This window comes from Callorhinus ursinus, unplaced genomic scaffold, assembly GCF_003265705.2.
Source record: "Callorhinus ursinus isolate GAN/ISIS: 27379988/994484 unplaced genomic scaffold, GSC_fseal_2.0 scaffold16, whole genome shotgun sequence".
Classification (NCBI taxonomy): domain Eukaryota; kingdom Metazoa; phylum Chordata; class Mammalia; order Carnivora; family Otariidae; genus Callorhinus; species Callorhinus ursinus.
The window spans coordinates 2,002,354-2,028,791 of NW_027397078.1; the positions used below are offsets into that span (position 1 = coordinate 2,002,354).

General features: G+C 55.5%; 2 protein-coding genes and 1 pseudogene across 13 annotated transcripts; 1 reads left to right on the plus strand and 2 right to left on the minus strand.

Moving 5' to 3' along the window:
- Positions 1–931: 931 nt before the first annotated feature.
- Positions 932–6,028, minus strand: ERAS (ES cell expressed Ras). Of its 5 annotated transcripts, none has more exons than XM_025857534.2 (2): positions 5,941–6,028; positions 932–1,944 (listed from the first exon to the last, which is right to left on the minus strand). In XM_025857534.2, the coding sequence occupies exon 2, from the start codon at positions 1,899–1,901 to the stop codon at positions 1,200–1,202; it is 702 nt and encodes a 233-aa protein (XP_025713319.1). In that variant the 5' UTR covers positions 1,902–1,944; positions 5,941–6,028; the 3' UTR covers positions 932–1,199. The 5 variants fall into 5 exon arrangements, with proteins under 5 accessions (XP_025713319.1, XP_025713316.1, XP_025713320.2 ...); XM_025857531.2 differs by lacking the exon at positions 5,941–6,028 and adding an exon at positions 4,749–4,835; XM_025857535.2 differs by lacking the exon at positions 5,941–6,028 and adding an exon at positions 4,427–4,675.
- On the minus strand, positions 5,733–25,838 carry HDAC6 (histone deacetylase 6). Of its 8 annotated transcripts, none has more exons than XM_025857524.2 (29): positions 25,723–25,838; positions 24,482–24,626; positions 24,262–24,390; positions 24,029–24,117; positions 21,986–22,070; positions 21,845–21,885; positions 21,250–21,346; positions 21,007–21,104; positions 19,741–19,845; positions 19,544–19,612; positions 13,813–13,939; positions 13,641–13,706; positions 13,489–13,548; positions 13,309–13,398; positions 12,864–12,970; positions 12,707–12,774; positions 12,298–12,463; positions 12,060–12,188; positions 11,718–11,886; positions 11,307–11,440; positions 10,639–10,707; positions 10,346–10,538; positions 9,117–9,266; positions 7,671–7,845; positions 7,050–7,558; positions 6,828–6,947; positions 6,550–6,696; positions 6,315–6,443; positions 5,733–6,130 (listed from the first exon to the last, which is right to left on the minus strand). In XM_025857524.2, exons 2-29 carry the CDS (start codon positions 24,572–24,574, stop codon positions 6,062–6,064), a joined length of 3,483 nt encoding a protein of 1,160 aa, XP_025713309.2. In that variant the 5' UTR covers positions 24,575–24,626; positions 25,723–25,838; the 3' UTR covers positions 5,733–6,061. The 8 variants fall into 8 exon arrangements, with proteins under 8 accessions (XP_025713309.2, XP_073757937.1, XP_025713307.2 ...); XM_073901836.1 differs by having other exon boundaries at positions 24,482–24,604; positions 25,723–25,741; XM_025857522.2 differs by lacking the exon at positions 25,723–25,838 and adding an exon at positions 25,533–25,704.
- LOC112813005 (U6 spliceosomal RNA) lies at positions 20,065–20,159 on the plus strand (annotated as a pseudogene).
- Positions 25,839–26,438: the final 600 nt, after the last annotated feature.

The window sequence follows — 26,438 nt, forward strand, 5'->3', positions numbered from 1 at the left end:
GTGGCGGTTTCAAGGGGGGGGGGCTGGTGGGCTGAGTGGCGGTGGTGACCCTTAGACAAAGGCAGAGGGCCCCCTGCCCTGGGTGGGCCCTTTAGAGTCCCCCCTCCCCCACTCTCTGCCTCTCTTCTCACTGGGGGAGGCATCCGTAAAGACAATGGCAGTAACCACCCAGATCCCGGGCCCCACCCCACAGAGCTCTGAGGACACTTTCAGGGCCTGCAGCAGCATTTTCCTGGGGTCCATCCTTCTGAGGACCAAGGGGTGGCTGTGAGGCCTGAGTGGTTTTGAGCTGTGCCTCCGGCCCTGTCCACAGGCACCCATGAGCCTTCCTGCTCTGGGGGGGGGGGTAAGGGCTACCAGTGGGAAGAGAGGGAGTGGGCTGCAGGCCTTCCCAACACACACCTCCTTGCGTGGGGCATGGGGCTCTGCGTCTGAGCAATTCAAACCTGGGCCTCCAGGTCATGAAGAAAGTGTACCTGTCAAGGCAGGGAGATAGGACGCGTTGTCTGCATTTGTTAGCTTGATTTGTAAAGTTTAGATATTCAGTAATATAGTATGGGGAGTGCTATCTGTATTCTCACCCCCCACCTGAAGATACTTCGAGTTGTGGCGGGAGCTGGTTTATGCTCCGACCTTCGCACGGGCCCTATTTCCCTGCACGTTTTTACTCAAATGTCACCTACTCAGTAAGGCTTTCCTTCACCTCCCTGTCACTCTATTCCTACCGTCGCTTTTTAATACATAGCCTCATGTTATATCTGCGAGACCAGGGATTTCTAAGGGTCTTGTTTGCTTCTACGTCCTTTGCACCCAAAGCAGGGCCTGGCACACAGTGGGCTCCCCCCAACATTTCTTGAATGAAAGAATTCTCACAACTCAAGTAACATTCTCCCCAGTTTCACTCCCACGCACGTAACACTTGGCACAGAGGCAGCTTTGAAACCTGAGAACACCGTTTATTTAATTTGGCACACAATCTCTTCGCTCGCCAATAACCAATACGATGCCCCACGTTACCAAATGCCCATCACCAAATGAAAATCTCCCCAACAGAGGGATTCATCTATCCCCAGTACACCAACAGTGTCCCACGCAGCTAGTTGCTGGGGTGGGGGGTGGGGTGGGGGGGGTGAGGTGGTCTCATGTCTAGGATCCACCACCCTGGCCTGGGGGCAGGCCACTCTTCTCGACCGAGATCTTCAGGCCACAGAACAGCCACAGCGGCACATGGCCTTCTGGTGCCGGGCCTTATCCCCACCCGGCCCTGTCATGGCCTCCTTTGCCATGGCCTCCCGGACCTTTTGGATCTCATGGATGAGCAGGGTAAAGGCCTCCTCTACGCCTTGCCGGGTCTTGGCTGAGGTCTCCACGAAGGGGGCCCCCCAGCTCTTCGCAAGGGCCGCAGCAGCGGCCCGAGCATCCCCAGTGGTGCTCACAAGGTCACACTTGTTGCCCACAAGGACGAGGGGCTGGGTGTGGTGAGGGCCCCAGGTGGCCCGCATCTGCTGCAGCTGGGCTAGAGACGAAGGGTCATCCAGGGCGAAGACCCCCAGCACGCCATCCCCAATCGCCACACACTGGTCACGCAGGGCCCTGTGAGTGGCCTGCCCTGCCGTGTCCAGCACGTTCAGAATGCAGCCCCCATGGCCCAGGGCAACCTCCTTCCAGTAGGAATCCTGGATCGTGGGGTCATGGTCTTCCACGAAGCACTGGTGGTTCAGCTGGATGGTGAGCGCACTCTTGCCCACGCCACTCGCGCCCACCACGACCGCCTTGTACTCGGGCAGCTGCTTCCCGACACTCTTGGAGGGTGCCTGAGCCCTCTGGCTCTCCTCCTCGGAACTAAGGCTCCACGTGCCCAGGCCCAGATCAAACATGTTCGCATTTCTCGGCAGCGCCATTCCCCTGGTGCACAGCTCAGGGAAGGGATGTGGACAGCAGGCCCTGCGAGGGAAAGAGAACAGAAGACAAGGGGGAGGGGCGGGGGGAGGTTAGGCAAGACCCCTCGGGGGCAAGGGGTCAGCTGGGTGTCATTGAATCAACATTTACTAAGTGCCTAGGTGTGTGCAAATCACTTTCTAGTAGGCCTAATACTTTATTTATGTTGCTTAATCTCTGTCCGTCTCATTCCCTCTACGTGAAGGCGGGGATTTTAAGAGCAGCTTTATTTAGATGTAATTTATATACCACAGTTAATCTAGTTAAAAGTAAACAATTCAATGTTTTGTTTTGTTTTGTTTTGTTTTAGCATTTTCACACTGTTGTGCAACCATCGCCATAATCTAAGAACAGTTTCATCACCCGGGGAAAAAAAGCTCCTGCCCATTAGCAGCCCCTCCCCCTTCCCGAGGGAGGGTGGGGATTTGGGTCAGTTTTGATTTTGGTTTTGGATCGTATCACCGTCGAGCCCCAAGCCCGGCACCGTGCCAGTCACAAAGCATATGCCGAGCAACATTCTTGTCCCCAGGGAGTTTGTATTCTAAAAGGTGGAGACAATAAATCAAATAAATCGGCAAATTATGAGGTCGGTTAGCCATTAACATTAGAATTTAGTCTTTCTTACGTATTCAGCATGCGGCTATTGAGAACCCACTGTGTGGCAAGGACAAACAACTGGGAAAAATAGGTAAAATAGTTAACAAACACCAGCCCCCAAGGAACGTGACAACAACAAAGATAAATCAGTGAAATATACTGCAACAATAGGTGATAAACAGGTGGGAGATGCTCAGTTAATGTTAGGCCTCTTTATTATTATTTAATTTTCATGCATTATTTCCAGCGTCTTCCGGCGAGCGGGGTATTGTGATGGGTGTGGGGAAGGAAGGTGGGAGGTGTGGGGGGTGGGGAAGTGGCAGCGAACAAAATAGACTAAAATCCCTGCCCTTGGGAGGATTAGATTCTGGAAGTGAGAAGGAGACCATCAACAAGATAAGCAAGTAAATTATCATGCAGTTAGGAGAGGATGGGCACACAGCAGGTGCTCAATTAGTGTTAGCTATTAATAGCAAATTACCATTAAACTTATTCAATACACATCCTGGCCTCGGTTCCGTGTGTGGCCTCAGGAAATGCATCATAATGGCTGCTACCCCGAGTCTCTCTGGAAACCCGGGGAGAATGGCAGTTTGGGGGCAGTTGGTGGGTTCGAGGTCTCTGTGGGGGGTTCTGTTGAATTTGGGATCTGGAGGTCAGGGTTGGGGGGCGGGGAAGGTCCCAGGTGGGGATGCAGCTGTGAGGTCCTCGGCCCAGAGAGACTCCTGGCAATAATTATTAGATGCTCTGGCCCAGAAAGAAGGGGGGCCACGGTGAAGAGAGGTAAACTGAGGACAGATCTCTGGTGGGGGGGCCCCCCCGAACCCTTGGGGACAGAAAGAGGGAGAAGATGTAGCAGCGAGGACAGACCGAGAGGCAAGGGCGAGGGCGGAAGCAGCGAGGAGGCCGCTGCAGGGGTCCAAGGCCATCATCGATGGGGAGGTCAGATCCTAAGGTGGAACGCACTGCCAGGGTTTGCTCTCAGAGCCAAAGGCAGCGCGCGGGGCAGGAGAGGGGTGAAGGCTAACTCTCGAGTGTGGGGTCCGGGCAGCTGGGAATCTGAGGGTGCCCGCGCCCGAGGCCGGGGACACGCGAGACGGGCTCTCCCCCGGCAAAGGGCTCCAGTAGCGGTAAAGAGCAGCAAGAATGATTTCCTGGGACGTGGGCCTGCAGCAGGGGGGGCCGCCTAAGGGCCCCGCGACTCTTCCCAGCGCCCTCGAGAGGCTGGGCCACCCCCTGTCGGGCCGCTGTGTCCGCGCGGAACAGCGAGGCCGCCGCAAGCGAGGTGGCGGTGGTGGTTTACCAGCCGGAGGTCAAACGGCCCCGCGGGGGTCCAGACCGACGGCAGTGGGGGTCTCCCCCTCCGCGAGGGACACTGAGCCACTTGCTGTGGGCCGAGAGCTACGAGCGTCCCCAAAGGGCCCCTGAGACCCTGTTACCCCCACCTGGAGCCACGTGGCCCACGGCGTGTGGATTCGCCCAGGATCCAGGGGTGCGCGTCGAGGGGAGGGAGGCACCGGAACCTGGGCCCCTACAAACGGACACCCGCGCCGGGCCATGCTTCCCTTGACTCAGCCAGGGGAGGTGCAGCTGGGGGACCCACAGGCTCTCCCCTAAAGCTGTCGCCTGTGCTCCGGCCGGCCCAGCTCGTCCGGTTCTTTCTAGGGCGCCGGGGCGGCCCAGTCCCGAGGCTCGGGCCCACAGCCCCTGCTTCCCGCACTCACGGACACCCCTACCCAGGTCTGTCTCCACTAAGGCGGCTGAGCGAGAATGGGAGGAGGTAGGGGAAGGGTCCCCCTCCAATGCCACCTCCGTCGCACCCCCACAGCCCACCGCGGAAAGGCCTCCCCGCTCGGGGGCCGGGGGCTGGAGGCCTGGCGACCTGGCTTACCTCAGTCCTGGGCAAGGCGGGAGTGCTCGGACGCGAACCCACCGCAGCTCTGACAGGACTGACACAGGAGGAGATGTTCCCACCCGGCCCCCAAAGGGTAGAGGTGTGGGGAGGCGGGGGCCGGGAGGGGCAGAGGGAGAACGCATGCGCAACAGCGCTCCCAAGCCCCTCCGCCGGCACGCCCCCCCCCCTCCCCCGGGGTGGGTGTGGGGTCGTGCCCTCGCCAGTAACCAGCAACCGGCCGCAAAGGAGGTGGTCTTGGGGGTGCACCGAGCCAGCGGCGGGACCTCCGTGTGTCCCCCCTGCTGCACCTCTCCCTTACCTTGCCCCCGCTCTGGGAGGTGATTTCATGTTTTTGGCTTACGGAGGGTGTCACATTTTTGCCCTGAGTGGCCAGACTTTGGCGTAGGTCTCATGAGGGCCTCAAGCAGAGCCTGGGCTGTCTCAAGCAGGCTTTTGGGAAAGCAGCTTGGGGGAGAGGGTTGTGCCTGTTGCTGGAGGGAAAGAGTTGCAGGGGGGTTACTGTATCAGGGCCTTAGGAACCTGATTTGAAGTGGATGGGTGTCAAGCTCAAACCTTTCCCAGACTCCCTTGCAGCTATGGCAGCCATGTGACACAGGTCTGACCAATGAGATGGAAGCCCATGTTGTTGAGGGGGGCATCCAGAATGTACCTTAAAAGAGGGATCACTGAGCTGGCCACAGCCCCCTTCCCCTTCTTCTTGACTGGGTGGGGCTCTGGTGGCCCACCCAGTGGGTATCCTGGGTTCTTAAGGTGGCCATGAAGAAAAGCCCAAGAAACCTCAGCCTGAACTGTTCTGAGTTGCCAAAGAAGTTCTCATTATGTGGGAGAAATAAAACCCCCAAACTAACCTCTAGTTCCTCATCCCTGGCCAGTGACAGGCACTCCTTCCTCTAGGAGGTTACCCATGACCACCAAATCTAAGTATGGGAAACCTAGACCACCCACACCCGAATCAGGACAAAAAGACAGACGGGGAGACTGAGGCCTGGTGTGGACACTTCCCAATGGTTGTCTTGCCTTCTCAGCCCGGGCTGTAGCTGGGACTGGCTGTGAGGCTATTTCTAAGGCAGGCACTCATTTGCTCTGCGATTCCACCATTTAATCTATAGTCGAGCCAGTCAAGCTGCTTGCCCTATTTCCAGTCTGTTTTTTGGACACTGGATGGGCAGGGGGTTGACCTGGTAGAAACCCATGCCCTCATTGCTTCATTACCCAGCAGACCAGGGGTTGGCCAGGGGTGTGAGGTTCTTCACCCGCTTAAGATTAAAAGGCTCTCTCCAGGTTTTCTAACAGCTTGTCCTTTATTACAAATGGAACTCTGCTATATATTGTCAGTTGATGCCCCTCTCTCCAAAGCATCAGCTTTGTGATATGAGCCCCCTCTTGGGACCACTGAACCCCCCCGCTTTCCTTCCCGGGCAGAGAAGATGGAGTCCCTCCAACAGACAGTGGGCAGAGAGATTTACAATTGATCATCACCGTCCTCTTACAGGTATTTATGCTTAAATCGGCACCCTTGGGGAGGTGAAAAGAGTCTTCAGGATGGGATGGAGTGAGGCTGCCCCTCATCCAGGTGCTCAGAAGGTGGAGAAGAGGGGCACGTGCTGGGATTTAGTGTGAGTGGGGCATGTTCTCCCCGAACTTGTTCTGGTGAGCGACGTTCTTCACATCCAGGAGAGCCTGAGGGCGCAAGAGAGGGTAAGTGAGAGTGAGGACCCCTCTACCTCAGCCAGGGGGCTGCCCCACCCCAGCCCTCGACAACCCTTCTCCCGCACTCTCCGATCTCCCCTTGCCCCGGCACAGAAGGTGTGTGTGAGAGGGTTATGCGCGCGTGCACGCATTCTCGGGGCTGCCCAGGACCCACCTGGTGGTGGACATAGGCCTCACAGTTGTAACACCAGGTAGACAGGTCGACGTAGCTGAGGACCAGCGGGTGTCCTGAGACTTCGTGGTGTTGGAGCATATGGGCACTGACGTAACGGCCACAGTGGACCTGAGGTTGGGGAGGGAGCATCCGGTAGGGATCAGCAGCCACGTGCAGTCGGCTCCTGGGCCGCCCTCCGCCCCACCACCGTCCACCCCCCTCCGCTGCTGCGTACCTGATAGCAAGACAGACACACCCAGTTCTCCTGGAGCGTTCCACAGTCCTGACAAGGTTGGGTCACGTCCAGGCCCGATTCAGGTATGGGACGTACTGCCACCAAATGGGGACACCAGGGCAGCGGTGTCACGGCATAAAACATGACCTGGAGTGGGTGAAATGGGAGTCAGCTAGGGACTCCATCTCCGTATTACGTGTTCTTACACCGCACGCTCCTACGTGGAGGCACACACGGGCAACAAAAGGCCGCCGGTCTTCTCCCTGACCCGAGCTCACCTGGTCAGTGTTGGCACAGTCCCCAAAGCTCTGAATCAGCACGGAATCATCTCTGTCCTCACCTCCAGCTGCCTCTCCTAGCAGCCGCTCCTCTTCTGGGATCTGAGATTCTGGGGCCTCCTGGATGCACAGAGGTAAGAGATGCCTCTGAGAGGCCAGGTTCTTGCCCCTTCTTCCTCCCCCCGCCCCCCCCGCCCCCGACCTGGGTGTGGTAGGGCTTACCTGAGCCTCGCTGTTTGGGCCCAAGGTCCTGAGATTCTCAGGCAGCTTACTGGGGGATATCTGGCGGGTGGCTCCTTGCGCAGGTGAGGCTGGAGGAGTCTGGTTGTCAGTACATAAGGCTGGAGGGGTTTGGATCACCTCAGCTCCCCCCACGGCTGCCTCTGAGGGGGTCTGGCCTGGCGTGGCTCCAACCGCGGCAGACTCCACGATGGTCTGGTCCAGCACGGCCCCTCCCGTGGCTGCCTCTGAGGGGGTCTGGTCCGCCGTGGCTTCCCGGGTGGGAGACTCCGAGGTTTGGTCCTGATTGAGCTCCACCACGGCAGTCTCTGACTTAGCTTGGTCTGGAGTGGCCACTTCTACGGATGATGCTGAGGCAGCCTTCCCTGCGTCCGCATCCAGAATGTTCCCGTCTGGTGCGGTCATCCCCACAGCTGACCCACGGTTGGCTGGCTGGGTCTCCTTCTTGGGGATCGGCTTAGAACTGGAGGGTCCCTCCTTGTCTTCGACCTCTGGAACCACAGGAGGGAGATCCTTGAGTGTGGGTGCTATCTCCTATCCTGCATCTGATCCCTGCCCTCTCCCGAGCCCCCCACGCCCCCCCCGTTCCCCACGCCTGCTCACTCATAACCCGCAAGCTGCGCCAGTATCTGCGATGGACTTGGATGGTCTCGGTGATGGAGGCCAGGGCCCCTGACAGCAGGGGCTGCGACAGGGTTAGCAGCGGTGGTGGGTCCCCAAGGAGGGAACGGGTGCAGGCAGCCATGGACTCCGAGATGGATGTCAGGTTGTAGCCACCCTTTGTTAAGAAAAAAGGGGAGGAAAAGGCATGATGGGGGGAGGGTCCTCATGGAATTTGGGAGGCAAGAGTTTCTGCCTCCCAATCCCCCTTCGGGGCCCTGAAAGTCTGGAGGGTGAGGACAAGTGAGGGGAAGTGCCATCTGTCAGATGGGCAGTACTCACCGTGTGGGGTGGTTATTGCGGGGGATAAACTATGACGTCAAGTGCAAGAGAATAATTACCACAACGACAGTAACACTGAGGGTAACGTCAGTAATGGCGGGTATGCATGAAGTGCTTGCGATGTGTCAGACCCTATTTTGAGCATGTCATGTGTGTCGACTCTCTTGATCCTTAACAACCACATGTGCTCAATCTGCACGGGAACCCCCTTTTCTCACATTCTTTAGGCACCCCAGTCTCTGCTCTTTCTTCAGATAAAGACACTGAGGCTCGGAGTGGTTAGATAATGTGTCTGAGGTCCTAACAACTGGTGGGAGGCAGCACTGGGGTTGGGAGCCAGGCTTCCGGATAGAAGAGTTCATGTCCTCGACCACTCCCCTGCCCTGCCACAAGCAGGCCCGGGCCTACCGTGGGACCCGAGAGCAGCCAATTAATCTCTGCCAGCAACTGGCCTTATCCCCGAAGCAGTGAAAAGCAGCACGTAAGGTGGCTGAGAGGGTTCAACCTGGTGCGATGACTCACGACGAGAAGAAACTACTTAGACAGTGCTTACCGCATGCCAGGCACTTTTCCACGAGTAGCCAGCCCCATCTTATAGATGAGGAAACTGAGGCATGGGGGGGGCAGGGGCACCGAGTGACTTACAAAAGGTCAGTGGGTTTACTTTGGAGAGCTTGCTAGAGGCAGCTCAAGTAGTGGTAAAAAGCTTAGACGCTGGAGCCAGGTTGCTTGGCTCTGCCGTTACTGAGCGTGGGACCTCGGGCTAGTCACTACAGCTTGCTGTGCCTCAGTTTCCCCGCTCCTGAGAGAGGGAAATGACAAGGCCAGCAGACTCGACCTCAGCAGGCTGCTTTGTCAAGTAAGTGAATTAATAATATACACGGAGTGCCGAGAAGAGCAAATGGCACGTACCGAGCACTCAGTTAAGACTGTTAAGCTGGTGTTACGCTGAATGCCCAGTATGTGCCGACAGTCCCAGGCGGGGACACTCAAAGCCGATTTTAGGAAATTGCCCCAAGTGTCTCAGCCAGCCAGCCGGAAGGGCAGGACTTCCAGCCTTCCAAACCGCCCTCCTCCCACCGTAGGAAGAGGGACCGAGAGGGTTACCTCTAGGATTAGGATGATACGGCCATTGGCAAGGCCCATCAGCAGGTGGGTGAGGTGTGCATAGCCCTCAGGTGACACCTGGCAGCCGCCCAGCGGGTCCCCCCGTGCAGCATCAAAGCCAGCCGAGACCAGCACCAGTTCTGGGTTAAACTGAAGCAGGGAGAGAAGAGACACATGGGCATGAGTGCGGAGGCCTGGGTAGCCAGCAGGTGAGGGCGCCCCCGACACACACAGATGCAAGTCAGAGAGCTGGAGACCAGGAGACTGGGGGACACAAGACCAGGGCCCTGAAAATAGCAAGGGGAGGACGTGGAGACACAGGACAGCCTTGGGGCTGGAGAGACACAGAGACATGGAGACAGATCAACAGAGACGTGGACGCACCAAACAGAGACTTAGAGATGTGACACACAGAGACATGGAGACACTTCTAGAAACGGACAGATGGGGACATGAGGCAGAGACGTGCAATGTAGAGACTCAGATGTCAGGAGACGGTGACATGGGACATATGTGCACAACAACACAGCGCTTTATATAAACGGCGCCAAAGGGAGGTGCGCGCACACTTCCATCGCAGAAGGTGACAACCCAAGTGCTACACACAGAAAATGGTCGCATACCCATATGTGGTCAGACAGCGACATACGGACTGAACCGACATCGTGCTAATCACACACATACACACACGCGATGCCCCCCAAGAAGGCAAGGACACCTTAACAGCCCCTCACGCAGAGTCAGGCAAGGACAGGCCCCTGCCAGTCAGAGAGACACACAGCCGCGGCAGACAGGCAGAGAGAGGCCTGTCCCACACACCCTCCCACACAAAGAAAGCCACACACCAGCTGTCGCCGAGAGCGCAGTGTGCAGCGACATGGGGCGTCACAGCCACCAGAGAGAGAAACGGTAGTGGCCAAGACCCATTTGTGCAGCCTCACACACGCACTCACACCCCCCCCCGCCTTGCACGCGCTGCTCCATAGAGCCGGCAGGCGCGCGGGGCCACCTCACACGTACCCACCGAAGGCCACCCGCAAGTACCCAGGAGTCCCTTACGGTCACGCGCAGAGAGGCGGTCATGTAGAGCCACTCTGCGGAGGCAGGAATAGGCCAAGGCCTTCGCAGAATCAGCCCCCAACACAGCCCTCACTACGGCCGCCCATCGGGACAGGTGCGGGCCCGCGGTCCCCCACACGGTCTACTGCCACGTACAGCCCGTACCGTACCTCGTAGGCAATAGGGAGCACCAGACGATGCCAGGCAGCCAGGTAGTCGGCGTCGCCCACGCGGGGCCCGTTCCAGGCCACGTTGACAGTGAAGCCGGTGCCTGTGGCCCGGCCTATCTGGCTGCTGGCGCCCTCATCCCCCATGGGAAAGAAGGTGCCGTGGTCGTATCGGTGCAGGGAAATGTACAGCACGCTGCCGGGGTGGGAAGGGGGACAACGGCTGCTTAGTGGGCCGCCCCTGCCCGCTCGGCCACCCCTGAGGCATGGCTGCCCCCCCTGCCCTGGCCCCTCACCTGGGGTCTTGCTCAAATATGTGCTGAGTTCCATTACCATGATGGACGTCCCAGTCCACTATGAGGATCCTGGGGAGGGAACGGCTCCTCAGTGACCTGGGACACTGGCCCACTCGGGGAGAGGGCAGGGTCTGTCTGCAGGGGCATTTTATTGCTGGTGGCAAAACTCTGGGTCCCTGGGGAAAGCAGCGTGGGGCAGGCTGGCGGGTCCCATCAGAGGAAGGGTGAAAGCCAGAGTCTGGGTCCTGAGGTCTTCACTGTGGGCCCAAGCAAGTGCTCAGGGCCAGAGCCTCCTGCCCCCAGGATGGGTAAATGTGGGCAGCCGGATACTGGGTCTTCTTTAGTAAGCACTGGGGACCTGGGCCCTGAATTCTGCCACAACAGCCCTCAGGGGCCAGAAATGAGGGGGCAGGGGGACCCTGGATCTTGTTTTATAACTACCTGGGTGCCACAGTCTGGGGGTCCTATCTGGGGAAGTACTGCAAGGCTAGATCCTTGGTCCTTTTCTGGGGAAGTGCTGGGCGATTGTGCTCTTGGGTGCTTCTGGGTAAGTCCTGGGGGCGCTGCACCAAGGGGCCTGTTGAGTAAGCCCTGGGCTGCGGCGGCGGCAGGGGGGGGGGGGGGGGGGGGGGGGGGGGCGGGGGGAGCGCGGCGCAGGGAGCCCTCACCGCAGCGCATGCCCACTGATGGCTTGGGCATGGCGAGCAGCCACAGCCACAGAGTTGAAAAAGCAAAAACCACAAGCGGCATCCCGCTCTGCATGGTGTCCTGGGGGACGCACCACAGCAGTGCCATTCAAAACCTGGGGGGGAGGGGCAGGAAGCAAAATCAGACCACCTGCCCTCACTGCTTTCTCTCCCTTTTCTTCTCCCCTTCCGTCCCAGCCACTACCCCCAGCTGCTAGGGGCCTCCAGCCTGCAGCCCCCATCCCCCCGCTGCACTGGCCAGCAAGCAAGGCCTCCGGGGAGCGGAGGGGGGGGATCCCCCCCGCAGGCCCCGCCCCGCCCTCCCAGGGCCACCTCTCTCGGTCCCCCACCCCCACCTCTCCGGAGCGGCGCCCCACCCCGCGGAGGAGGTACCTCGCCGGCCAGCACAGCCTCCACCAGGCGGCAGGCGGCGCCAGTGGCCAGCTGTGCACAGGCGAAGGTGCTGGGGCAGATGTAGATGGAGTCGAAGTTGGAGCCCTCGCGGTGCAGCTCCCGGGTTTTCATCTTCGCTGTGGCCCGCAGACGACCCACGTACTCAGCACTGGAGGCACAGACGGGGCACAGGGGACAGTCAGGTGGCTCCGGGCCCTCTCGTGTCCCACAGGGACAGGAGAGCCCTTACTCCAGCCACACCCCCCCCCCGGGGTGGCATGTATGCCCCGAGGCCTCATCCCACCCCAGGCACGGGGTGGGGGTGGGGGTGGGGTCCCTGACCTGTGGCAGGTGAGCAGTTCGGCATCCGTGGCGGGACGTGCGGGCAACGTGAGGCAGCGCCCCGCAAGGCCCAGTTCTTCCAAACGGCGCATGATCCGAAAGACTCGCTGAGGCATCTCTGGGTGGTGGCTGGGGAGGGGTGGGGGGAGGTGGGCAGGAACCAGAGGCAGGGCTTAGTGCTTGAGGAAGGGGGAGGGATCTCCCTGTCCACTTAGGCGGTGGCCCTCTGACTGCATACTTGTCCCACAAGTTGTAGTGACCCATCATCCGCTGGTCATAGACCAGCCCTGTGCGAGCCTGTAGCACCGGCCACGTCGGGATTGGGAGCGCCGGGGGCTGCCACGGTCCCTCTTCTTCCTTCTCCACGTTCTCCTCCTCCAGGAAGTCCTCCTCCAGGGTCTCAGCTGTTAAGGGGAGGCCACTTTCACCCTACTCCCCCACCCTGGATCCCTGGAATACTCTGGAACTCCGTTTACCAAAACGTGAAAGGGGCAGGAGGCCTGAAACCAGGGTCTAGTGCGAGAGAGGGCCTGACCCTCCCCCACCAAGGGGGCCCAGGGAAGCCCCAGGAGGGTCTGGGAAGAGAATGTCTCCCAAGGGCTCTTTCCATGTTTGACTCCCCACCTAGCCCCCTCCCTGCCTCCTACCTGATCTTACAAGGACCTCCCAGAAGGGCTCCAAGGCTTCCAGAGCGCAGGAGAGTGACGCCTGGGCACTAGAGGGCAGGGGAGGGGAAATGTGACCAAATGTGCCAGCGGGTGGGCAGCGGGGGTCCCGCTTTTCTCCTCCTCCACCGGGGCTCACCTTGGGCAGGGGGCACCAGGAGACTCCAGTATGGGGCAGGGGTCTCCCAGGAGGGTGTGGAGGGAGGCGCTGACGCCCTCAGCCAGGGAGCGCAGGTTGTAGCCACCCTGGGAAAGGAGTGTGTGTGGGGGGGTCAGGACAGAACCAGGCGTTACCAGGGAAGAACAGTAATAATAATACTAGGGGTGCTGACTACATATCAAGCAACGAGGAATTTGAAGGGTGACTTCCGTTTCGTTCACTGAGCAGTGCTACGAGGCGGTGGCCGCGATTGCAGCGCCCGTTTCACGCAATGAAAGCAGGGGCGCGGGGAAGTTCCGTGACCTGGATGAGGTCGTCCAGCTGGTGAGGGGAAATGCTGGGACAGAAACTCCTGCCTGACCTGAAAGCTTTGTTCTAACGTCCTCCTCGATCCACGGGCTGGGACACGAAGTGAGTCACTCACCTCCAGAGACAGGATCAGCTTGCCTCCTGCCAGACCCATGAGCAGGTGGGTGAGCTGAGCGAACCCTGCCGGAGTGGCGGCCATCTCACCCTGGGGTGGGGGGGGGTGGACGTGGAGGATCAGCCTGGCTCCGTGCCAACCCCCTTCTGCCCACGTACCACCCCAGGGAGCCTGCCTTACCTTGGGGTCCCCTTGGAGGGCATCAAATCCAGCGGCCACCAGGACCAGCTGGGGCTGGAACTGAGAGGGAAAGGGACTACATGAGGCCACTTGCCCTCACGGCCCATCCCTCAACATCGCTCCTGTCCCAACACACCCCAGACCCCCAGGACCTCAAGGGCGACCGGCAGAAGGAGGTGCAGGAAAGCAGCAATGTAGTCGGCGTCTCGCATCCCCACCTGCGGACAGAGAGGCACGATGGGGACCGTTCTGCCCTCTGCCCCGAACTGGCCGAAGGGCAGGGGTGGGCCTAACTTCGGGGGCAAAGGGCAGGCAGACACTGACCTGGTTCCAAGGCACATTCATGGTATATCCCTGGCCTCGGCCAAAACCTATGGTGGACCAGTTAGAGGCCTTCAGGTGGGGCCAGAACCGACCCTGCTCGTAGCGGTGGATGGAGAAATAGAGGACGCTGGAGGCAGACGGAGAGAAAAAAGAGGTAGGGGGCAGTTGAGAGTGAATGCCCCCAGACGCCCCAACCCACAGCTTCCAGTTTACTCAACCACTCATTCATTCTCTCGTTAACTTCCCCATTAAGTCTGTACCTCCTGCATCCATTCATTCTTCTATTTAGTCGACAACTTATCAGCCCTCCCATTCACGAATTCTCCCATTGCTCCATTACTTCCCTCACTCGTTCACCTGCTCTATCACTGGGATGCCTCCTTTGGCGCACGCTCCTGCCCTCCTCTGTGCTAGCTCTGAGACCCTGACAGCTATGGGGTCTGTCCATCCCAGTCCCCGAGGGCTCCTGACCCTGCGGGGGACTCAAAATAATACCGGCCTGCCTTCCCTGCCTCCGCGACCAAGGTGGTGGTGGCAGGACGAATCCTGTGATGTTGGAGGTCCACAGTGGGGCACACAGCCCTTAGCTGGCAGGATCCGGCTAAAGTGGCAAAGAGCAGCAGGCCAGGCTGGGGAACCTGGTGCGTCCCCTGAAGGACGTGGGGAGACTCAAGCGTCAGGGGTAAGGGGGCATGGAACTTGGTTCTGTGTGTGCAGCTGAGCTGAAGTGGGGACCAGTTCCTTCTCTCCGATACTGTACAGGGTACCTCTACTACTTCCTGTATTTTGTAGATGAGAAACTGAGCACTCAAGAGCAGTGAGGACGGATACACGGAACAGACACAGAAAAGACACGAAGGTCCATGTTCCGATAGAAGGCCCAGCAGGGGGACCCCCGGGTGGCTCAGTCGGTTAAGTGTCTGCCTTCAGCTCAGGTCATGATCCCAGGGTCCTGGGATCGAGTCCCACATCGGGCTCCTTGCTCAGGAGGGGGGCCTGTTTCTCCCTCAGCCTTGCCACTCTCCCTGCTTGTGAACACACTCTCTCTCTCTGACAAATAAATAAACAAATAAATCTTTAAAAAAAAGAAGGCCCAGTAGGAGGCTGTGGGAGGGCTTTAATTCTGATGGGGGCAAGCAAAATGAATAATCTCATATCCATCCATCCATCCACCCATCCATCTGTTCATCCACTCCCTGTCCTGTTCCAGAAGAATTTAAGGTAGCAGTTTTATCTTTTTTTTTTTTTAAGGGAAATGCAAGAAATAGTGGTAAGCAATAAATCTAGACCAACTTAGTGACATTTTAATAAATGCTGAAAACGTGGTTACGAAATTTGATGCAACTGATATAGAAAGATTCTTAAAATCGCAGAAAAGCATCTTGGAACTGGGGGGATGAAACCCACGTGAAAGCTGTGGTCTTGAGTAGGTGAGAGATGATGGGTTTACTTTTGATCTGATAAATATCGTTCTAAACTTTTTTTTTTTTTTTTAGTAAGTTAACCAGTAGAGAAAGAGAAATGCACAGTAGAACATAAAGATGATCATCAGGGGAAGAAAGGAATAAAGAAAATATCTGAAGAAAGCCTACCCCATGACAGCCACCGAAGCCAGTGGAAGAATGAACACCCAAGGAAACTGAGTTTATAAAGCAAACAGTGGGAGGCATTTTTGTTTGAAAGATTTATTTATTTTTATTTTAGAGAGAGAAGGGCAGAGGGAGAGGGAGAGAGAGAGAATCTCAAGTAGGCTCCACGCCCAGCACGGAGCCTGAGGAGCCTGACACGGGGCTCAATCTCACGTTCCTGAGATCATGACCTGAGCTGAAATCAAGAGTCTGATGCTTAACTGACTGAGCCACCCAGGCGCCCCAGCAGGAAGTTTTAAAATAAGTTCCACTGATTTCCAATGAAAGAATGGTGGACTGACAGCACAGGTTCACCTCCTTGCTCTTCCACAGTCCCAGTCAAAAGATAGTAAGAGAAAGTTTAAACAAGTATCATCCCAGAAAGACGGAGAATGGAAGAAAGGATGTCAGACAATTAGAGACTTCAACAAATCTCTGGGAAATAGTCTTTGAGGCTCCAGGGGCCCCACGGGGCCCTCTCTCAATCTGAGAGGATCAGGGAGGGCCCCCAAGATGACCTGGGGTTTCCCTTCTGAGAAATCAAGGGCAGATCCAGGTCAATGCACACAAAATCAATTCTGAATGGCCAATTCACTGAAGGACCCATTCACTAGATTTCCTTGTTTCTTTTAACCACTTAGCTTTGGTTTACCTGTTTTTTGTCATCTTTGTAGTAGTATTTTAAGGCCTGATCTATTTGTCTCCACCCAGGACCCTGCTGATGGAGTTAAGAGCCCGAGGGATGGAGAGCTAGGAGACTGAAGGGCATGGATAAATGTTTTTTCCCCCCAATTATACATTCTTATTCATGAGAAAGAATGCATTGAATATATTCACAATTCTTCATATTCGTGCATAATTGTCAATACCATATCCACCAAAGAACACAGCGATAGCCTCCAATGCATTTATTAAAAGAAAAAGAATGATTCATGACATCAGGGAATTCTTGTTAATTTGCTTAGCGATAATACTACGGTTATGTTTCTTTCTTTTTTTTAATTTAAAATATATCGTCTATGTTTTAGAGAGACGTTCAAGAATATTTACAGAAAAAAGCGATACGGTAATCTGGGATTAACTTCAAAATATTACAGAAGGATGTCAGTGAGAGCAGGTCCAGATGAAACTAGATTGGCCACCACTTGAGTTGATAAATGTTGAAGCATTCAAGAAGCCAGAAATGAACAAAATAACACAGGAGGAAGAGATTAATAAAGATAAAAACAGAAAAAATAATGAAGGATAAAAAAAATAAACACTAGGGGTACCTGGATGGCGCAGTCGTTTGAGCATCTGACTCCTGATTTCGGCTCAGGTCATGATCTCGGCTCAGGTCATGATCTCAGGGTCATGGGATCGAGCCCCACGTTGGGCTCCGGGCTCAGCACGGAGTCTGCTTGAGTTTCTCTCCCCACTTCCCTGCTCACTCTCTCTCTCTCTCTCAAAATAAATAAATCTTTTTTTTTTAAAGATTTTATTTATTTGACAGAGAGAGACACGGTGAGAGAGGGAACACAGGCAGGGGGAGTGGGAGAGGGAGAAGCAGACTTCCCGCTGAGCAGGGAGCCCGATGCGGGGCTCGATCCCAGGACCCTGGGATCATGACCTGAGCCGAAGGCAGCCGCTTAACGACTGAGCCACCCAGGTGCCCCTCTCAAAATAAATAAATAAATCTTAAAAAAACAAAACAAAACAAAACACTAGAACAGTGGAGATGGCCAAAAAAGCCAAAAGCTAGATTTGAAAAAGTAAGTAAAACTGACCAATGTTTGCGGAGGTGGAGGGTAAAAAAAAAAGAGATGCCATCTCAAGAAGGGACCCCCTTTTAGCTGGTGTTTGGCAGAACCCCATCTAATGCATGTCATCTCAACATGACAGGGTGAGACCTGTCAGTGGGTATTTCCTGCTCCCATCCCAGGGAAACACCTCTCAGGAAACACTCCCCTGCGCCACGGCAGAGTTGGCCCAAGACAGCCACGTGCAACAGCGCTGTACCCTTCTGTCTGAATGCCAAACAAGAGCTGCTAGACATTTGAGGCAAACCGAGGAAAACTTAAAGCACTTCTAATGACTCCTCTCTAAAAACAAGCTGAGGAATGAGGGGGCATAGAAACAGAGGAAGAAAGTGCTCTTGGAGATGAAAAGAATGGCTAAATACATAATTCAACAGAAGGGCTTCAAGGTATAGCTGAGGAAATCTCCCAGGACACAGAGCAAAAGGGAGAAGAAAACACGAGAGAATACAACCCAAGAGACCAGGCAGAATACAGCAGAATACAGTGGAAGAAAGCATCAAAGGCCATTAAGAAGAAAGCATCCAAGGACTTAAGAAAGGTCTGCGTCTTCAGAGGTAAAACATCTACCTACCGCTAAGCAGAATGAAGGGGCCAGGGTGAAAGTTCAGAACACCAGGCATAGAAAGAAGAAACTAAAACCTTTGGAGAGGGAAACGGATTACTCAGAAAGGAATACAAAGCAGACATCTGTCAGCAACGTTGAATGCTGGAAAAGAACAAAGCCATGTCTGCAGAACAGCCAACCTAGATTAAATAATGGGCCGCGGCAACTCAGGATCTCCGGGGGACAAGGGGATTCTATGCAGTTGGTTTGGCAGAAGGCTGGATCAAACAACTACTTAGTAGTGTCCCTACTGACAAGGACTTGCTCAATCACTTTCTGCAGGAAGGGGAAGCCGGTACCACCTTTCTGGAGGGACGTCTGGTAAGTGCCACTAATGAATCATTGAACATTCTGTCAAAAACTACCGAGGTATTGTATGTTGGCTAATTAAATTTTATTTATTTATTTATTTTTTAAAGATTTTATTTATTTATTCATGAGAGACAGAGGAGGAGAGAGAGAGAGGGAGAGAGAGAGAGAGAAGCAGAGGGAGAAGCAGGCTCCCAAGGAGCAGGGAGCCCGATGTGGGACTCGATCCCAGGACCCTGGGATCATGACCTGAGCCGAAGGCAGACGCTTAACCATCTGAGCCACCCAGGCGCCCGGCTAATTAAATTTTAAATTAAAAAAAAAAATAGGGGCGCCTGGGTGGCTCAGCTGTTAGGTGTCTGCCTTCGGCTCAGGTCAAGATCCCAGAGTCCTGGGATCGAGCCCCGCATCGGGCTTCCTGTCCCACTCCCCCTGCTGTGTTCCCTCTCTCGCTGTGTCTCTCTCTATCAAATAAGTAAATATTTTTAAAAAATAAATAAATAAAATCTTTAAAAAAAATAAAAAATAAAGCACGCTGACCCTCTGACCCAGCAATCCACTACTAGAAACCCATCCTATACATATACTTGGAGAAATGCAAAGTTATGTATTTTAAAACTACAGATTATAGAATATATAAAATTATATATTTTCACCGTAGAACTGTCTGTTCTAGCAAAAACTGGGAAGCACCATCAGTGTCCCAGGGCTAAATGAGCAGAGGTACAGCCATACAGTGGGACACTGAACAGCCCTTACAAAGACCGGGGTGTCTTTTTTAGAGGCACTAACATGAAAAGGTGTCCACGACATGCTGTTAAATGCAAAAAGCTGCCAAAGAACGTAGAGAGGACTGTCCCATTACGCAGTGTGTTAGTGATAACACTAAATATTCATACACCTAAAGGAAGAACTCTGTCAGAATATAACCTAAACTATCAATAAGCTATTCGGAGGTGACAGGAATTACAGGAGACTCACTGCTTTAGACATTTCCGTATTGTCCAATTTTTTTTTAAACAAACACTTGGCAGTTGTACTAATCAGAAACATAAAGTAGTAATTTAAGTTCACTCCAGCTCCAAGGTCCACTGGTGAACAAGAACTCCAAGTACCCGTGGGCTCAAATCTCGTCTCTCCCACTTCTTTGTGTGACCTTGTGTAAGCCTCGGTTCACCCATCTCTAAAATGGGGAACCCAAGAGACCCTGCCTTGGAGTGAAATTAAGCGACAATGCAGACGAGCAGGGAACAGCACAGAACCAGGTTCCGAAGCGGGCCCAATGAATATGAATGCCTTCCCTTCCTTTCCGGGGCCCCTTCTGGCTGGGCCCGTAAGGGCAGGGGGTGGCGGCTGGGAGTCTAGCATCGAAGGCAGCCCTTGGAGCATACCTGGGGTCCTGGTCAAAGGTAAACTGTGTTCCTTGACCATGGTGCACATCCCAGTCCACGATAAGGACCCTGTGAGGAGGACAGAGGGGGGTACTATAGAAGAGCGTCAAGGTGCATCTGGTGGGGGGGGAGGACCCAGGCCAGGACACCCTACCCTGCGCCACCCGCATCACACCCCCCTGCAGCTTGCTGCTGACCTCTGAATGGCATGCTTCTTTTGAGCGTAGCGGGCAGCCACGGCCACGTGGTTGAACATGCAATATCCATCCATAAGACTGTGCTGGGCATGGTGTCCAGGAGGCCTGGGCAGGACAGGGGAGGTCACAGATTGGGGAGGGGGTCCTCCTCTACAGAGGCAGACTCCCCCCTGCTCTCCAATTCGAGACCACCAACGCCCCCAGTGCCGATGTCTGCCAATCGGCCAGGAACTGAGTGACGGGGGCCCCGGGACCTCCACCCCCAGTCTACTGCTCTCTACCCAAGGGAAATTTGATAATGTTCATTAAAGTTATCAATGCATAGGGCTCACTTTGGCAGCACATATACTAAGATTGGAAACAGATTAGCATGGCCCCTGCAGAAGGGCGACATGCAAGTGAAGCCGTTTCATGTTTTTGTCACTATGTCGTCCACACGAAACCAGCAGAATGCCATACGTTAACTATACCGGAATTGAAATTAAAAAAGCAAATAAATAAAGTAAAAATTATCAACGGATACACCCTCACACTCATCCTGTTCCTGGAGACTTAGCCCACAGCCCATATAACAAAAGGGGTGAAATTACAAGGTTTCTAAATGGATAACGGTATTTGCTGTGACAGGTTTTGGAAACGGCCAATGACAGGGGGCAACCAAAACACCCAGTGCAAGGGGGCTGGCCAACTTCCTATGCATTCGCATAGCGGCGTTCCACGCGGGTCTAAAGCATACGTTGTTCGAGAAGAGCTTGCCAAGATGTAGAAGTGAAAAATGCACGTGTTCAGTGCTAACACCATTTGTGGCTAAGAGAAAGGGGAGGGAGGAGAAAGGCTGTATCTTCCGAAGTTCACCAGTTCCAGGATGCTAACAATGCTAAGAGGTACGGTGAGTTCACGTGCCAGCAACGAAGCAGAGAATGCTGCTAAATGAATTCTAAGACGCCACTGTTTGTAAGATGAATCTGGATCTCGAGATGATCAAATACGGATCTTAGCATCGATGAAATACAGATCTTAGCATCGACGAAATATGGCATTTACTCCATGAATAGGCACCGAAGGTTTCAGGGAACACACGTACAACGACTACCTCCAGGAGAGGAAGCAGGTCTCTGGGGGATGGGGTGGGAGACTTTTTTGGTACCCCCTTTTGTACTGTTTGACTCTTGAACCCTGTGAATATACCACCCATAGCAATACATTTTACATTTGAGGGGAGGAATCTTTTTAAATACAAAAAAAGCAAATGCTGGTGGGTCCTACCTGATGATGGCCATGCCATTCCGGATCTCGTTCCCCAGGACTGCATCCACCAGCCTGAGGACAGAGCCCGAGGCCAGGCAGGCACAGGTATATGAGTTCTGAAGAGACAGTGGGGAGCCAGAGAGGGACTAAGGGAGAGAGCAGCCTGCCCACTCCGCTACTCCTCCCCAGGATGTGGTGGGCGTGGGGATGGGAAACCCCGGGATTGCCACCACCCTCTGCTCTCACGGTTGTTATCCATACCGGATGCAGGTAAACTGAGTCATAGGTGTCTGCTAGGATGTGGAGCTCTCCTTCATTCATGTACTGGGTCGTCTCCATCAGATCAATGTATTCTAGGCTGGGGACACAGACAGGAGATTCAAGGGCCTGCCTCCCTCCTGGGCCTGAGTCAGGGCCCTGTCCCTTCCCCATCTGAACCCTGGTCAAGTCAGGCCCCCTCAACTGTCAATCTGGGGGGACAGCTGGGATATAGGACATATTCCCTGCTTCTTCCCTAGCCAGCCTCATTTCCAGGAATGTCCTGGGGGGGGGGACCTCTGATCACTCTGTCCACACACCCACCGTCTGTTTACACACTAGATTGTCATAACAATAGCCTCTTGTGGGCTGATGACATGGCGGGCACCGTTCTAAGCACCCACCGCATCTCAAACCCTCCCGAGGAACTTCTGTTTGCTAGCTCCCATGTGATAGGCAAGGACCCTCAGATTCGGAGAGGCTCAGCAACTTGCCCAAGGCCACAGGGCCCATGATATCCTTTCCCAAAGAGTCTGGCCTGCCCTGGTTGGCCTGGGGCAGCCTCCTCCCCACCTCTACAAGGCTCGGAAGCCTTCACCTGTGAACCAACATCAGCTCCTCCTTTTCAGCAAACCGAGCCTGGGGAGACACAAGGAATAAAGGGCTCAGGCACTGGTTGCACCCAAGCTCCACCAGCTCCTGCCCGCCACCCACCCAGCGTGTCAGCTGAGGGACTCACCTGGAAGGACACACAGCGGTCCAGAAGGCCCTCCTGGATCAGCTGTTCCTTGATGGCATGGAGCCGCTCAGGGCCTTCAGGGAAGCTGGGTTGATAAGACATCCAGACACACACACACACACACACACGGATACGGGTGAGTGGCCCCTCTGCTCTACACATCTTGCCCATCCCCCCTTCCACAGCTGGTCATGTCAGAGACGTCGGAGCCAACCCTGGCGCCTGCTTGGCTCTGTTCTTGCAATACATCGAGAGCCTGCCCCTCTCCTTGTCACCCCCCTGCTGCCACCAGAACCTCCTGCCTGCGCTCCTGCCCTCAGCTCCTCACTGGCCTCCCTGCTTCCGCCCTTGCTCCCCCAACGGCCCCTTCCTCCGCACAGCACTGGCTAAAACCCAAATCAGATCACGTCTCTCCTCTACTTAGAACCACCTTATGGCTCCCATGTTGCACAGAGGCAAAGCCCAAGTCCTCCACCTGTTCTGGAAGGCCAGGAACCACTGGCCCCACTGCCTCTCAGGCGCCGCCTCCCAGTGCTTTCCCCTCACTCAGCCTGCTTCTCCCGCACTGGCTTCTCCTTGTTCCTCCATCCAACCGAGGACTTTTCGGCTAGCCCCTCTCCCTGCCTAGAACACTCTTCTCCCAGGTGTCTCTGTGGCTCACTCCCTCACCTTCCTTCCGATCCCTGCTCAAAGATCGGCGAGGCCTTCCCTGACCATTTTCTGCCACTCTCCCTCCCACGTTGGTGTCTCTCCATAGCACCTCTCTTGCTAAAGCACTCTATCATTTCACTTTTGGGCTCACTGGCTGTCTTCCCCCTCCAAATTGCAATCTCCGCAAAGGCAGGGGTTCTGTTTGTTTTGTCTATTGCAGTGGCCTTAGCTCCTCAGGAGATGGTAGACATGTACGCAATAATGAAGTCTTTTGCCATCACGAGCCTTCTGTTGGGACTGGGGACAGACACACGTAAGTGCGATCATGAACAAATGGTGACACGGACTAGGAATGTCTCAGAGAGCAGGTGTGGGGGAAGGGGAGTGGCCAGAGCCTTCTCTGAGAAAGTCTCCTTGAGATGTGAACATCAACTGCGAGGGGAGAAGGTGGAAATGAGTCTCTGGAAAAGGGGAGCGGCCAGGGAAAGGCCCGAGCTGGCCGAGCGCCTGGCCTGGTGGAAGAACAGCAGAGGGACCCGCGTGGGTGAAATGACGCGAAGCGAGTGATTGGCCCATGAAGTCACCAAGGTGCCGGGCCACCAGATCACGTGGTACCTTAGAGGCCAGAATGAAGAATGTGGACTTTACCTTGAGGGCAATGGTGTGCCCTTGAAGGATTTTTAAGAAAGAGAACACAACCGTAACTAATGTAATGCTGTAGGTCAACTATATTTCAGTTGAAAGCTACCTTAAGAAAAAGAAGAGAACGTCATCTTGTACCTATTTTTTTTTTTTTTTTGGCTGCGTGTGGAGGACAGACAGCGGGGTGAGGGTGGAGGCAGGGGGGCCAGGGAGGAGGCCTCCGCAAGGCCAGGTGAGGGATGGTGGTGGCGGCAGCGGTGAACACATTTCCAACATGGAGCCAAAAGAATTTGCTGATAGATTACAACATGTGTGAGCAAATGGGAGGTAATAATTCTTCCAGGTCTGCGTGAATGTCCTTCTTCAAGGAAGCCTTCTGCGAACCCCGGATGCTAGTCTAGGGTCCTCTATCAAACACTCTTGAATCCCCTAGTCTGAAGTCATCCTTCATTAACCACTTCCCACTGCTGTTGGCTGTTTAAAGATTTGCTCTCCTACTCGACTATCGGCTCCTTGAGAAGGGACCCTGTCTGTCCAGTCTGACACGTCTGTATCACCAACTCCCAGAACACAGTGCATACTCAGTATGTGTTGGCCAAATGAAAAGAATCTTTTCAAGCCTAAGCCTCACCTCTCGAAATCATCTGCTTCCAGTCTCTAGGCTAGCAGAAGAATAGCTTCATTCTTGCTAACCGCCTCTAAGTGTTTATTTGTGCGGTCAGGGGGACAGCCTGGAGGACGCAGCCTCACCTGTCATCCCAGAGGCAGTGGAATTCATTTAGCTGCTCATCGAACACCAAGCCAGTGCCAGACAGTGTCTTGGCCTCAAGGTTCAGATCCTGCAGGGGAAAAAAAAAAAAGGGGGAGACACCGATCCGGTTAGGGCCTGAGCAGAAGGCACGCACCACACTGTCCAGGAGGGAGAACCACAGGGTTCTGATTGTCACAGGAGGCTAAACCCATTGAGGCCAGGCCACTCTCACCAGCCCTTGCAGGCCCACGATTAGGTCTTGCTCTGCTGCTTGGCTGAGCTTCTTCATTCTGCCTTTCTTCTTTACCTCTGCTAGACTAGGGCTGGAGTGGAGTAAGGCACCCTTCTTAACACCTCGCTTCTGCCAAACAGAGAGAAGGGTCAGATTCCAGCGCACGGCCCACTGCTCCTCCCCACCCCCCACCCCCATCAGGGCAGGTCTGGGGCCTCACCGAGGTGACGCTGGAGTCATGGGGGGGCGAATGGGGGTTATGCCTACTCCTTCGCTGCCTGGTTGTGGTGGAGTCCTGGCCGGTGGAGGTCATGGTCGGGGAGACTTCACCCCTGACGCCGTTCTGGGGGGTGGGGTGGAGGTGACTACGAAAGGGGTGAAGTGCCCTGAGAACCCCACACCGCAGACCCTCCCCAGGCCCCGCCCCCTACACAGTCTCCATCCCTTCTGCTAGCCTACTCCCCACCGCCTTCCAAACTCCGCCCCTTCCAAGGCCCTCTCCTTCCACTGGGGTGTCCACCTGGTCCCGCCCATCGCACTAGGCTCCACCCCTTTAACACTATTCTTTCCCCTCGAAAAGTCTTGCCCTTTCACGGAGCAATAAACCCCCGGGCTCGCTCCGTCCTAGGGCCGGCCCTCTCTAGCTGATCACCGCCCTTTCCGCTTCCCCAAGTCCCATTCCCAGACTCTTTCGGTCCTCCAAGCCTCGCGAAGACCCCACCCCTTCACAAATCTGCCCCCTCCAGCTAATCTCCCAGGATAATCACCCACCCTTTCACTCAGCCAGACCCAGACCCAGCTCCGGCCCCGACTCCACCCTTAACGATCCACTTAACTCCACCCCTTATCGGGCCGGCCCGGCACCTTCCACTTGGCCAGATCCCGCCCCTAACGTTTCAACGGGCCCCGCTCCTCGGGGGACTGCCCCTTTCCTTCCACCAGATCCCACCTCCTGCTCAAACCCTACCCTCAAGCTCCACCAAACCCCTTCAGTCAGTTTCGGGCTGCCTCCCGCCAGTCCCCTCCCCCTTCCCACCCTCGTAGTCAACGCCGACCAATCCCCTCAGCGCCACTCACTGGGCACAGCCTTTTCTCAAACTCCGCCCAGGGCTCCCGCCGCCAAATTCCCGGCGACCTGCGGGTCGGCGGGTGCTTGAGGCCTTCTTTTCCATTGGGCCGGTCTCTCTACTGCCCGCCCCTATCCCGCCCACACCGCGTGTCGTGGCACAGGGCCACGCCCCGTGCGCAGGCCCCACCTCCCGCGAGCTCACCAACGCCAAGTCAGCGCGTCAGCGCGTCAGCACGTCAGCGCGCCAGTGCGACGCTGGCCGTGCTGCGCCTGCGTGAAGTGCGCGGCGGCGGTTCGAGGCGGTGCTCAGGCTCAAGCTCGCCCCTCCCCCAACCACCGCCGCTGTTGTCCTGGCTGCCGTGGCCGCTGTCCCTCCGTCCTTGTCCAGTCACCTTGGGAGTCCCCCGGACCCGCGCCAGTCGTGTCGCACGAGGACTCAAGAGAGCAAGCGAGGGAATTAGGAAGGGGCGTCTCCTCTCCTCCCGGCGGCTTCCCGCGCGGCGCGCTGTGATGACGTAGCGCGGGCGGGCTGGCGACAGGGACCCGGAGTGAGGTTGAAACAGGAGGTTGGCTGGTGGCGGCCAAAATGGGAGTGGTGATGATGTTAAATACTGTGAGGATTTTCTGAGTTAAAATGCACTAAGGTGGCCCACAGGAAGCACTCAGTAAATGTAAGCGACTGATATTCTGCCGGGAAAATGGATGGTAGGATGGAAGGAGTCTTACCGGGGGCAAGTAATTGTGATGATAGCAAGTAATACGTGACGGGCATTGTAAGCCACAATTCTGTGAGGTAGTTCCTATTATTAAGGCTGCTTCTCAGATAAGGAAACTGAGGTTACGCGCCTTAGCCACGTGACCTGGGGCAAGTTACTGAACATCTCTGTGCTTTGGTTTCCTCATCTGGCCGATTGTGATAATAGTCCCCAGGGCTGGAGTGGACTCAAGGAGGGGAGTTTTTCTTGGACGGCAGTTCTCCCTCCAGCCCCCTCCCCTGGGTAACCTCTGCCCCCAAACTGTAGTAGAAAGCGTGTGGCTTGGAAGTAGGGGGAGTTGCACCCGTGTGCCCCTCCAACTCCCTCACTCGCCTTGTCTCGATGTCTAAATA

Bases quoted from the DNA above. Each gene is read 5' to 3' on its own strand.
- ERAS (XM_025857535.2), bottom strand. From the start codon at position 4,572: ATGCGTTCTCCCTCTGCCCCTCCCGGCCCCCGCCTCCCCACACCTCTA. The intron at 1,945-4,426 runs GTAAGCCAGGTC...TTTCCCTCGCAG, and splicing joins CCGCCTTGCCCAGGACTGAG to GGCCTGCTGTCCACATCCCT.
- HDAC6 (XM_025857524.2), bottom strand. From the start codon at position 24,574: ATGACCTCCACCGGCCAGGACTCCACCACAACCAGGCAGCGAAGGAGT. The intron at 19,613-19,740 runs GTCAGCAGCAAG...TCCTCCTCACAG, and splicing joins AAGAAGCATGCCATTCAGAG to GGTCCTTATCGTGGACTGGG. The intron at 10,539-10,638 runs GTGAGGGGCCAG...CCACCCCGGCAG, and splicing joins ATATTTGAGCAAGACCCCAG to CGTGCTGTACATTTCCCTGC.